The 14,424-nt window shown below is 36.2% G+C and overlaps 1 protein-coding gene across 3 annotated transcripts in view; it reads right to left on the minus strand.

Annotated features, from left to right (window-relative positions):
* Positions 1-14,424, minus strand: part of Vgll3 (vestigial like family member 3) — a 45,808-nt gene that overhangs the window by 12,400 nt on the left and 18,984 nt on the right. For all 3 annotated transcript variants that reach the window (XM_074072935.1, XM_020172640.2, XM_020172641.2), the window contains exon 3: positions 12,832-13,365. In XM_074072935.1, coding sequence (XP_073929036.1) covers positions 12,832-13,365 — 534 coding nt within the window. The remainder of the gene's footprint in view (positions 1-12,831; positions 13,366-14,424) is intronic.

The raw sequence follows: 14,424 nt of genomic DNA on the forward strand, positions 1-14,424 counted from the left end.
TACTAAATCTCACCATATGTACTAAACATGTATTTAATTGTCACGGCTAAATGTGCTCAGAAAGTTTGTATCAATATTCTTATTTTACTATTCATGATTTTATTATAGATTTAAAGTATCTAATTGTTTCATTTGCATTTGTTCACTGTTATTGAAAATGGATACTATATATGGTGGAGGCATTTCTCCCTCTGTGTTTTATCTTAAGCCAATTTTTAATGTTTTTAAACATAATTTCCTCATTGATTTCTAAGTGTTTTTCTTATAGTAGGAAAATGACCATTTTTCTCAGAATTACAGATATTTTTGTTTGATGATTTACCTTCATACATAGTATATGAATGAGACAATAAAACTTTTCAAAGTCATCACAAATAAAATGCATTCTTCCTGAACCAGACTAAAGGTTAAATTTATTTATAATGACATTTTAATTACAATTATTCTCATGATTTTATTTTAACTCTTGCACAAAAAATAATGATAAAGACACCTGGTTATGGCAGCATAATGAAATATTAGCAGAAGGAGATTCTACTATCTAAACAGATAGTTTTTGAGGCACATTTACAATTCACTTAAAATCTCCACATAGTAGTACTGTCAGAAACAAAAAGGTGAAAACTGCCTGAACTTGTCAAAATGTCTTTAAGCTCAGATTCAGAAGAGGGATAGAAATGTAAAACCCACTGAACCTGATGTTACTAGTAGACCATAATTTACTATGTTATTGTCAGAATCACAGCACCTGCACACCTGAGGCAAACGTTGCAGGTGACAAGCCATTCATTGCCAGGTGTTTCCTGCTGTTCTTGTTTTCCCAGGCCCAGACAGCAAGTTACCTTAGCCTGTCTGCCCTCTCTGAACCTTCCTCTCTCCAAAACCACAAACTTTTAGGCATAGATCTCTAGCCTCTGGCTTGATTGACATCTACTTCTTCAAACTGGAGCACAGTAATCTGTCCAGCTGGAAGGTAACTTAAGCATCATGATACAGAGTCGCACATGTGAAACAGCCATTTAAAACTGAACTTGTGGATAAATATAAAATAGAAACTACAAAGTAACGTAGTTTTTTATCACAAAATTTACCAAGCTTAACACTTGAACGTCAATGTTATTGAACACTTCTTAGCTGATAGAATCTGGGGAGCAGGAATGAGGTACAATATAGAATTTAGACACTGCTTACCAGTTTGGCAAACTCAATTTCAAAAACAGATGTAAAGAAGTTTTTAAGACAGAGACAAAGAATAAAGGAAGAAATGGAGTGAAATAAAATACTCTTTGTAATTTCTTCTACAGACTTTCTCCCAGAACTGAGAGGAGCAAGACCAAAGGAAAAAAAAAAAAAAAGTTTGGATCATTTATTGTAACTGAAACCACAAGTTGTAATACCCTCAAGAGATTCTAACTATCCAGACATCTGTTGGATAACAAATGCAGGCAAACATGCTTCTTTAAAGAGGTTTCTAGGTTATGCAGTGACAGCTTTACGATTCAGAAAACATGTAATTCAACTGAGGAGGAGCTAATCTGGAGCCATTGCTTGCCTACAAAAACCTAATTAGCAACACAACACTCACAGAGGAAACACGCTACCTAGGAGTGTGACATTAAGAGTCCAAAATTTTAAAAACTATTTCAGAACTCCTGAAATATATGCTTTAATATGCATTTGGCTTAAGCAATTAATGTCTCCATTAACGCAAAGTACACTGGAAAACCTTAATAAGAATGCGATACAGTGTATCTGTATCAATTCCTGAATTAACATTGGTAACTTTGCACTTACTTCTATGTGACATGGACTCAAGCTTGCTCTGACAATTTCCAGAAGAATCTGTTCAATCCTAGCAAATATAAATAGGGATCCGATGATAGTGAAGATGGTAAGTAACACCTGATACTGCTCAAGCAAAGCCAGCATGAAAATAAGCTTGAAAACACATGCCTGGAGCCAAAAAAAATTTATGAAGTTAAATCGCCAGTATCTCAGGCTGCATCCAGAAGAAAATGGCATTATTTTGTCTCATCATTTCTTCACGAGACTTTTTTTTGGTCATCTTTTTGCCAAAGAATTCAGCACATGCTGGCCACAGACAATTGTTTGTGAAACCTTATACTGTTGATAAATAGAACAATAAGAAAAAAGTTAGGCATCCTGAATGGGAATAAAGAGTATGTGAACATTCCTCAGGCCATATAGAATTTTTGTGCACAATCTGTGTAGCCTATTTGAAAGTTGATGCAAAATTGGGAACAATTCTGAAACAGATTTTTTTCGTCCATGCTGTTCTTTTAGATGTTTTCTCATATGACACAGCAGAACATTATTGAAAAGATTATTTGCTGATACAGAAAGACCCTGATCCTTGAAACATGCATTTCAGTGCTTTGTGTGGTTCTCCACTGAGGGTCACACAAGAATTACCTGGCAGTTTTTTCAAACTTTATACCCCCTCCCCACCCAACCCAGGAAAAATACATCTGTTTCTTTCAGGAAGCCATGATGTAGTGTGAAAATGTTCCCAACTCACATCCACAGCTAGTGGATGGTGACTCCCTTAAGAACACTATCGAGAAGCTTCTAAACACAAAGAAACGATAAGAAATGCTAATTCCCTGATTTCAGTTACATTTTGAGGTTCCTTCCTTGGCACCTGGAATAAGAATGTTTCTTTTGAGCTTATCTATTTTTTTTAACCTCCCATGGAGAAAAATTTGCAAAAAAACAGTGGAAAAAATCTTCTGCATATATGTGTTGAAATTTAACACTGGACACAATAACTAGCACAATTAATCAAAAGCTCTTTTATTTGAGGACATCCTGGGCGACTTACTGAGACCACCACCAAGATAAAATAAAAAGGGGAGGGGTAGAATCCACTGGTAGAACACTGACCTGGCACATGTGAGTCCCTGTATTCAACACCCAGTACTACCAAAATAATAAATAAAAACTTAAAAAATAGTCAAAAGATGATGGTATTGCTTAATCCTGCTTGTAATTTTGGGGAAAACATTTAAGAAAGAGAGTGCCATACAATTTATACAACAATTTGCATAGTAATTTATATAGCAAAAAATTTTGAAAGTTGCATATAAAATGAATGCTAAAATGGATCAGTGAACTAAAAATTCACAACTTTTAAAGATTATCGTGTGTTACAGAGTTGTTCTGAGTTTAATGCATAGTCCACCTTCCTTCTTCTGAACATAAAATTTCCTTTTGATCTCCATGAATTAAAGAGAAGACTATCTCAATAGTACATAAATGCAGTGGGATGAGAATCTATTCTTTTTTAGTGTGTTCTCACTCTACATGGCAAAGTGTTCTTGAAAGAGAAAAATGTTTTAAAAGGTCTTGAATATGTACATACTGATAGCCCCTCAAAATCTTAAATACATGTTTGTTTTTTTTTCTATTCTTTACCACAGCTCTCCCATTGTCTGCCCAACCAATAAAAATCATCACCCAATTTTCCTTGTATGGTTAATGTCAGTGAATGCCACTATTGAGAAGTGTGGCTCCAGCAAGTATCATGGTTAATCTTCAGGAAATAAAATGAATTAAATTAGACACAGGCAAAATGTGTCGTATTCAGAGCTTGTACACCAATTGTTCATGACGTTCCATAACTCCAGCATGAATTTCTTTGTCTGTTTAAAATGTACCATATTTACTAAGAGCCATGAAATATTTCACTATGTGTCACTTATCTGGAAAACACAAACATGGGCATTGGTTCACTGAACTCTCTTAACTGGGTCAAGTCAGAAAGCATCCCTATCTTTAATTGGAAAACAAGGAACCAAAAAGTTATTGGACTTGCTCAACATAATACAGGTAAAAAGTAGTGAAATAGGTCCCACAATCTTTTTTTTTTTTTTTTTTGGTCCTTTGTTTTTCTCATTCATGTCTCTAGACATACATTTCTACATCTCTTTAAAGATAAAAATGTCTACATTGACCACTATTTTTGTAAGCCCCTAAGTAACAGGAGAGATTACTAATAAAAATAATTTCTTCCTTTTCTCTCTCTCATGGGGACTGAAGTGTAGTTCAATGATAGAGCACTTGCCTACAATGCATGAGGTGCTATGTTTGATCCCTATCATCACCTCCAAACACACATATACACACACACACACACAAACACAATGTATTACTCTTTCTAACACACAATACATATGTACATATGTAAACATATGTTTTATCACTACACATTTTTATACATATGTCCTTACAGGCTGCCGCTTGTATTTATGTGTGGTAGACTCATGGGGATAAGACTGTCAGAACAGTGTTTGAGTTTTTTTAATGTTAAATCACTTTCCAGGTTACTTTTTTAAAAGACTATAACTAGTTAATTTTATACCAGCAATTGATACAGAAAACAGCATTTTCTTTTAACCAAGATGTCTTTTTGTAAGGACTCAAATATACACATCCACATTTATTTGTATTATTATGCAACTGCCTTCTGAAATATTCATAATCCTCTTGGAAAACTCCTGAACTTTCCCTATCAAGCAGGAGGAGAATATGTGAGGCAAACTCCCATGCTTTGGACATCATGATATTGTGGCATCATTCTATGGAGGAAGGTCCAGAGAGAGCATGAGCATGAGGTCTTCAGGGTCTGGGAGCACAGAGAAATTTCCTTAAGGTCCTGCAAACTACAGCCATGGATATATGAAACTGACAGCAGTATTCTGGAATGCATTTCTCCCCTCTGATTCCTTCCACTTACTTTTCATGCAGATCTCACTCTCTAGCAGGGATCTCCCAGCATTTTGCACGCATCTCAAAGATGCTTTCCATTACCTTCTGGTAACGAAATTGTTATTCTGAACATGTGCCTGATACAACTAACACCATTCAAGAGTGTAAATATTTTAACATATCTTTGATGCTTTTTTCCTTCAGTGGAAAACAGGGTTATGACATATGCCAAAGGGGGGAAGAAAAGCTTTGTAGAAAGTGTGAAGCAATCAGCCGTTGATTACTAGGCTCTTTACTGTCACCAAATCATAATAAATTCAAAAATAACAAAAAGTCCAAAGAAAGTATTTCCATTAGCTCATAAACTTTCTGCTTAGTATTTTTGTTAAATCTGCAAATATTACCTTGTGACCTTTTTAGCACACTAATTGAAACAATTCAATACAGGTATACAAAAATCTGCATATCTTTATTGAACAACATTATTGTCACTGAAAATCATATTGTCTTACGGCTGGCTTTTGTATAAATGTGTTATTTAGAAATAAGCTTCAGGCGAATATGGTTGAGGTACTTTCTATACATGTATGAATATGGAACACTGAAACCTGTCAAAGTCATTTTAAGAAAGGGAGTGGAGAAAGGAGAATAATGGAGGTGTTGAACCAAACCAGGGTACAATATATGTATAAATGGGAATGTCACAATGAAACCCCCTGTATAACTATCATATACTAATAAAAATATTTTTTTAAAAAGCTTCTATGCTTTTCATATTTTTAGTACTAAAGAAAATCCCCTAAATTTCCTAATGATTTATGAAAATTACTAATGTTGCAAAAAAAAGATTCAAAGAAGTCCTAATCTTTCAGAATTCAGATGACTAGTATGTGCTCCATGGGACAAACTGAAGTTGAAAGGAAGGGAAATGTTAGTGGAATATCTACAATATTTGTTACTTTGCTGCTCTCTTTTCTCTAAGATAAAGATATCATAGTGTCTTGATATTTTAATATTAATTATAATTAACTATTACTGTGGCTCTCTGATGAAAATCCTTCCAAATTTGCCACATCACTCTTTCATTGTAAAGTCTAGAATTAGAACACTATGAGATCAATAAATACTCAAAAGCATTTTTCTACTTATGTAAGTGTTTTGAAAGAGAAAGTGTCTCCAAGAGGTTATTGCATATAAATCTTCATAATTTTAATCTTAATAACCAATAAAAATCACAAATTAGTAATATTTTTAAAAGCAGTCAAAGTGATTAGCAAGGTTATTCTGTGAACTTTCACACAATCACAAACTTTTTTATCTAAACATGTTAGCACCAGACCACAGGCAAAGAAGCATGGGCATTGGGATGTGATTTGGCAGCAGAAAATTCACAAGGTGGGTGGAAAAGCAAAATACAACTTGATGTCTACCTCTCTTTTATCAAGAGACTGTTCTTCATTTGGTACTATAGTGTTAGCTATTTTTATCCTGTTTTTCTATTAGTTATTGTGTTTAATGAATGAAGATATTTATGTTTCTACTAATGGATTTCTTTGCAAAGCATCCTTATGGTACTGACCACCACAATCTTAACCAGTGGTTTAACCTACTTAAAGGGAATACTATACACTATGCAGCAATGTTTTGTGAGTGCTGGGTATTGAACTCAGGGCTTTGCATGTGCTAAACACATGCTCTACCATGAGCTCACATGCCCAGGCCAGAGAGTTTTGTTTTTAAATGTAGTTTACTCCATAAAACTTATGATTTTATCAGATATACATAAAGTGTTCATGAAGAGAAATGAATAGATGAAGACATTTGTATACTTCTTACTTCCCCTGTGGTACCCAGAGTTTCCTATCTAATAATGAAATTTAAGTCCTCCAGCAATATTTTTCAGATTTCTTAACAAAGCATTTCTAGACAGGGAGTCTAGAAATAGGCCCAATGACATGAAAGTCTCTTCAGAAGTAATCATTTTATGCCTCAACATCTGACATGGTACTAGAAACATAGTTTTCTGTTTTTATGGAAAATTTCACAACCTTCATTTCACAAGTAATTTGTGGATCTAATAGCTATGATAGTTTTGTTTTTCTCTGTCTGGCCAAAACCAATGTCCTGTGACACACAATCTTGATTTCACTTGATAGCTGAAGATATTTTTGTTAGTGAAAAATTAGCCAGATAATTTTTAGTATCTAGCTAGTTTGGGGAAGGTTCCTCTCATGATTCTCTCATCGAATCACTTACTCAAACTTATGACTAAACACTCTTAAGATGTGTGATTTGGGAAGCCAGAATAACATCAACATGTTTTTATTCCTTGTTAGCATCAGATTTCATGAACCTGTGATGTAGTACAGAATGTTGTGTTGTTTCCTTTGGGTTTTAATGTTAGGTTACTAAATATGTCATACACAAAGAATATGTGTACCTCCACTCAAAGTTGTTCATGTATATGCTACATTGCATTACATGGTTAAAAAGATAATAAATTCATAACAAATTTGTAGCAAAAATAACACAAGGTCTCCTAAGAAAAATAAATCTGTGTCTCTACAGATGAATACAATCCCAAGCCATGAGCAGCTTGTGTTTATACAGAAAAAGTCACATCACAAAGCATGACTTCTTTTACTTTGGTAAGTTTAAATACACTGAATGAAGTGAAAGTTATAAATAAAGTCAACTTTGTGTTTCATTAAAGAAGACTTCATTAACAAATCTTTAAACAAAAAATTAATTCAAACTGACTGGAAAATGCTAGTTTGTATGTGTTATATTAGGTCAATTATGGACAATAAAAGGAAATAAGAATGACAGCATTTCAGTGAAATTCACTGACTGGTTGTGACTAGTGAAAGGTTACTAATACATCAGAATCTATTTAGTCAGTGTTATCACCAAAAACAGCGACCAGAAGAGGAGGCATATCCTAGTATTCTTATGCATGTATAAGACACAATTGCAAGACACAATTGCAAACACTTCCACATTTTTGTGGAAAACATTTCTCACACAAAGAAGGCCCAGTTCAATACTTTGATGTTGCTTGAAGTTAGCCTTCTATATCCTTTCTTTTTTGTCTTAGCATTTCTAGGTAATATCTTAAGATCCACTTACACTTCATAAATTATACCTCTTCACATTAGTTTAGTTGTGAGGTGAAAGTTATTCATAAAGTTGAAAACTATGGTTTTTATTATGAGGGAAAAACTTAACCTAAATAAACCAAAGAGCATTCCATAAGAAACTAATAAATACATGAAAAGAAAAATGTGCTACTAAGAAAATCAGAATGGAAAAAATCTCCTATTAAACAAATTTAGCATTTATTTACTGAAGAATGTATAAAAGCCGCCTTCCAAGTACTAAAGTAAATGGTGATCTCTAAAACAGGTATATAATAGGCAATGCCAACAAATTCATTTGCCTGTAGATCTTTTCTTTTTCAATTAAGCCCACTTTCTGGAGTTACTGTTCCCATGGGACTCACAGAACCAGTTTTGAGATTGCCAAAAGGGTGATGGGGTGGGGGAGGGCTAATGTGAAATTTAGATTTGTGATAAAAGCCTTTTGGAAAAAATAAGTATTTTTCCAAAAAAGGCAGCTACAAGTGACTTATGACCATATCAACATATTGATCACAAGCTACCTGTATGTAAAATCTGTTCAACAGCAAGAGCAATATACGAAAGTAAACCAGGCATGACCAATAAGTATTAAGAGGAGTGAAGCATCCTTGATGCAAACTTTAAGGAGGCATGCCTATACACGACTGACCCTAAAATTGAAAATTCTTTCAAATTTTCTGCCCAAGAGAGTTGACTGTCCTCACTTTAGTTCAGCCCTTCAGAAAACATGGAACATCTCACTTCATTCTTATGGAAGAATTTTGCCTAATAACCTCAGAACTCTATTATGATATGCTGAAATTCATTTTAAAAATTTAAGATAATTTTTAAATGAAGGACAATTTAAAAATGGAGTAAATCCCTTTAAAAAAACACAGAAATACAGAATCATATAAAATAAAAAGTGAGGTCTTTCATCACCACAAGATATATACTCAAGATATGTGAAAACAAGTCCACCCAGAAACTTGTACACAGTGTTCATAGCATTATTATTCAGATAAGCCAAGAAATAGAACAAACCAAATGTCCACCAGCTCATGGTATAGTAGCTCCATAAAACAGGAATAGGATCTACCCCTAAAAAAGAAGGGAATTCTAATACAAGATACAATATAGATGACACTTGAACATTATGTCAAATGAAAAGAAACAAAAAAAGGTCACATATGGCCATATCTTTGATATTAATGTTCAATACTCATAATTATGTTGAGTACAAATATGATTCTATTTATATGCAATGACCAGAATAAGAAAATCAAGAGGAAGAAAGCAGATTAGTGGTTGCCAGTGTAGGATGGTAGGGGGAAGACAGGGAGTAACCCCTAATAAATAAAGGGCTGCTTCCTAAGGAATATTCTGGAATTAGATACTGAAGATAGTTACACAATAGTGAGACTATATTAAGAAATATTTGTATTCATGAAAATAGTGAAGTATGTTTTTGTGTGGGATATACAAATAATGATTTTTTTTTTGGTAATATTGGCATTTGAGCACAGGACCCCCGAATATTAGGTAGGCACTCTATGACTTGAGTCATGCCTCCAGCCCCTTTTGCTTTTGTTAATTTTCAAATAGGGTATTGCATTACATTAGGTAAGTACACTTGGGACAACAGGCATGCATCACCAAGTCCAGTTTATGGATTAACCTTTTGGCAGACTGACATAGAACCTCAATCCTCCTGATCTCCACTTCCTGAGAGGGTGGCAGGAGCTCCATGATTAGCTTAAATAATTTTTAAATTTTAAAAAAAGTCAATCCCCAGTGACACCAAAAAAAAAAAGTAAGTCTGTAACTCAGACTTACACAGTACTTGTTATATACCAGTGCATTTGTAAATGTTTTACTGAGTTAACTCATTTAATCCTTAAAACAATCCTACTAGGAATCTTTTAGAGATAAGGAAGCTGAGGCACAGGAGTGTTAAGTAATCTGTTTAAAGTCTGTTTTGTTTTGTTTTTGTTTTGCTTTGTGACAGAGCTGAACTTAGGAAAGCAAGCAGTCTCACTTCAAAACTCAAGGCCACCCACTAACCAGGAGCCACTACCATTACCAAACTGGGCTATATATTCACTTCCAAATAAATCCCACTGAGGGAGTACATCCTAATTTAAGTTTTATCTATGGTTGTTTTAGCACTACAACAACAGAGTTGAATAGTGGTGACAGAGACTGTATGACCCAGCAAAACATAAATGATTTCTACCTTGATTTAAGAGAAAAATTTTACTGATACTCGGTAATGCTATACATGATACTATAAAACTGTTTTTGTCACTAAACATTATATCATGTTCAAGTTTCCAGATTTCTTTAATTTCTTTAAATGTCTGCAAAATAAAAATGCCGTCACAGTTACTAAATCACTTGCAATGGACTAAATGTTTTCCCCCCAAAATTCATATGTTGCAATCCTCAGCCCAAGGCAATGGTATCAGGTGAGGCTTTTAAGAGATTGTTAGATCATGAAGGTGGAGCCCTCGTGAACAGGATTTAGTGTCCTTAGGAAAGCAGCACCAGAGAACTGATTTGCCTCTACTACTATATGAAGTTATGTTAAAAAGATGACCATTTGTGAACCAGGAAGCAAGGCCCTATTGGGACTCAGAATCTGCCAGTGCCTTTATCTTAGAATCAGCAGACTCTAGAATTGTAAGAAAAAATTTCCTGTTGTGCATGAGCCATCAAGTCTATGCCATTTTGTTATAGGTAAGACATTTTCCCTATTGATGAAAACACATCATGTCCTTTACTAAATTGCTCTCAAAACAGTTGAATTAGTTATTTACCTTTTTAAGAAATATAAAAATAACCTACATTTTGATGGCCCTGGTACATGGACTTTGAGATGCTTTCTGTCTCACCTAAATAAACGCTCCTCTCTGGGCTGTTCAGTGGCCACCCAACCTTAATGTTGAGTGCTGGGCAGATAACTGTTTGACAGTTTGGAGCTGAACTGTCAGGTCAACATGGCACAAAATGTATGCAATGATCTATTTCTCATTCTTCTCAACTACCTTACCTCTTCCTAGCAGGGGTCTCTTACGTAGAAACTTCTGTTCTTTTACAAGCGGTTGGAGGAGTGGGGAGTAGCTAATACTATTCTGTTGAGCCCCTATAATGAATACTGTGATGTCCCACTAGATCCCTTCCCTTTCATGACTGAGGCATTCATTCTCCTTTTGATACCTCAGGACTCTTTCAAGAGTTGTTTCTCTCTGTTCTCTCTCTGGTAATTGCCTTCAGGTGAACAAAGGCACCTTTCCCAAACCCATGTCTCTTTCTCTGAGGGAGATTACAACCAATAACTTGTGAATGTGGAAATAAGCACACACCTCTTTGCTCAAGGACAGCTCCAGAGCTCCCTGTGGAATGAAGACCTCTGTCAAACTTCCTTAAGTGAGACTTCTGCTCATTTCCCTCACCCCAAAAACATGATGCCTTGAGAACACCACTCCACAAATTGTCTTAAAGACTATTTCCTAAGAAATTGGTCCCCCTCTAATTCTTCCTATTGGGAGGCAGATGTGATATTTGATATTATTTCTGAGTTTAAGAGAAGAAAATGACCATACCAAGGATGTGAGACAGAAGAGAGTTTCTAGGGACTGTCCATGGTATCAGCTACTAAGCAGGAACTCCAATAATATCTGGCTGCAGGCTTTGTACAACTCAAGAATTGCCTTCATTTTGTTAGTACATGCCAGAGGAATAGCAGCCTGTGATGAATAGCCCTGTAATATATTCTTAGTCTAGCAAGAGAACACCATCCCCTGATACTTTGGAAAAGCAGCCTGAATTCCTAGATTCAGAAGAAAACTGAAATGTTAGAGGCAGGGAAATGACCAACACTGGAAAGCTCATTGGAGGACAGTCACTAAAATAAGAATGTTTCACTCACAAGAGTGAACAGAACATGATGCTAAGCATTGGATACCCTGGAAAGTGCTCTGCTGGGAAGCAGCACTTAGATTAAGGATCCTCCACACAACAGAAAAACTAAAAAAGAAAAAAAAATCTCTTTAAACACATGGAAATAAAGTTCTAGCATGTCACAAAGTATTCTAGAAAAGAACCTGGAATTGGAAGTGGAGACGGATGACTTTGGAATACAGACTCTGGGGATGCAGCCACTGATTCTATACATGTTAGTCTGATGCTTGTGTTTCTATGAACCCAGAACTATTACTACTATCACTTGTCTGATCCAAAAAAACCAAGCTCAAACATTTAACACCATGACCTCAGAACTAATGAATTCCAGAGAGAAGATAAATGCTCTGTGGAGAAATACATTCCTTAGCACTTCTTTCTGTTGAATATAAATTTTATAGTATCTTAGATTTGGTGTTATTTAAATAAGAGGGAGGAGAAGGGGAGAAGGAGGAAGGAAAAGAGAGAAAAAGAAGGCAACAGAAGATCAGGGCAAAGGGAGACGAAAGAAAGAAAAGGAAATTTATTTATTTAAAGTAAGTTCTCTAATTCTTTTTCAAAAGACTGGAATTCCAGAAAGCAATCTGTTTTATAACTTACAAATGAGGCCTAATAAAAAAAGGAGAAAGGTAAAAGTTACTGAAGCCTTCTGCTTCTGATTTCTACTGGGCATTGCACATAGCACAGAGCACAGAGACATAGAAGATTCAAAGAATGTATTCAAGATTTTGTAAACATAAGGTACCAGAGATTCCAGTTTCAAGCAACAGATTACTAGCTGAAGAAATGGCTGAAAGGTTCTGAGATCTTTCTCAGGCTGTGCTTCATGAGGTAGTCATACCAGTTTTTGCAGAAATGCAGGAATTATTGCAAAATGGCTAGGTTTTAAAAACATATTAGCAAAGCTTAACTTTACATAAAAGAGAAAAAAATATTTCAAAAAAAAACTTAAAAAAGAAATCCATCTGTTTTATTTCTTAACTTTTTCTTTTTTTAGAAAGGAGGAAATCTTCCAGCTCACCTGTATCAAACCCCACACTTGGTACAATATCCACTGTTCCATGAAAGGCTCCGGCCCACGCTGAGGTAGCAGTGGTGACTGTAGTCGGATCTGTCTTTGTGATGTCACACTGGGGGGCAGGAATCCTGGCCGCACGCACTGATGGCATTAGCAGGGGCCCATAGGAAGGATCCAAAGCAGAGCCAGCAGCAGGGTGATGATGGTGGTGGTGGTGATGGCGTCGGTGGTGCACGTGGGCATGGGGGTGGTGGTGCCTCATGTACACGTCATGCATGTGGCTGTAGGATGGGCTCACCTGAGATGCCAAAGGATAGTGCCAGGACTCAGACGCAGGAGGGGGAGGAGGTGGGCCAGTTTGATGCAGACCATGGCTTGACCAAGGGCTGGGGTCAGCTGCAGTAAAACTGCCAGGGGGTGCAGAGACCTGGAAGTCAGGATGAACTCCCCCCAGACAGGGTGCAGGTGGGGGCTGGTAAGAGCTGGTCCAAAAGGAAGCTGGGAAACTACTCCGCTGGTTTGAGAGAGCTGAGCTGTCTGAGAAGATAGAAAACACATTATTTAAGATTCAGTTCCAGGATAGACTTGCCTTTACTTGTCCCATAATATTTTATAAGCAGGTGGATTAGCATGCACTCTTCTGTTCCCCACACAGGGGTGAACTGATACCAGGTTAGCCTCTGGGCTCCCATGCCAAGACAATGAGCAATATTCAACATGATGAGTGAGCCCCTCCCCCCAATTTGCTCACTTAGCCTATTCTGTCCCAGTGTCTGTCTGCCAGTGATTTGTAAGTTTATGACTCCTCTTGGGAGTCCTGTGGTCCTTAGATCTGAGAGGGAACATAGCTACATATTCCTCTGGTAAAGAAAACATGCTATAAGTGACTGCATGTAGATTGGAAATAATTTTACCAACTTATTTTAAATGCAATTTTCATTCAAACCAAATAGTTCAATGCCAAAAGTAACAAATGGAGTTAAAAATCACACTTAACTGTGTTCACCTACTCATTTACCATTATGAAGACTGCATTTATTTTATTTCATTTTTTCCCCCTGTGGAAACCTGGGAGTCTGTGGACTGAGAATAACAATGGTTAACATTTAATGAGAATCACCAAATGCCACATACCAGCTCCAGGTCTTTTCATGTGTAACCTGGTAAGAGCCTCAATCCAGTCCTGTGAGGTAGTTGTTTTGTTATCTCTCTTTGGAGACCAGATTATGGGGGCAGAGAAGAAGCCTAATTCCACACTGGCAAGAACAAGCCTAAACCTGGGCTTTGAGGCCAGGGATTCTTCCTCAAGGCCAAAGGCTTCATAACTGCCACAAGGGGGCACAATAATAACTACACCTTGAACACCTGGACTTTGTTACTGATTCTCTGGAGATCATAACTGGAGGAGAGTCAGGTAGGAGATGGAAAATACCAAAGAAGAGCATTTAGATGAAATAAGGAAAAGGGAGAATTCTCCTTAGCTCAGCACCAATCCCATCAATTCTAGGTCTCAATCATGTCAACATATGGATGACCTACCATGTGACAAACATAGATAGGTCAGGGATGACTACACAGATGTAACTTCTTTTTTTT

Source organism: Castor canadensis, chromosome 5 (assembly GCF_047511655.1).
Source record: "Castor canadensis chromosome 5, mCasCan1.hap1v2, whole genome shotgun sequence".
NCBI lineage: Eukaryota > Metazoa > Chordata > Mammalia > Rodentia > Castoridae > Castor > Castor canadensis.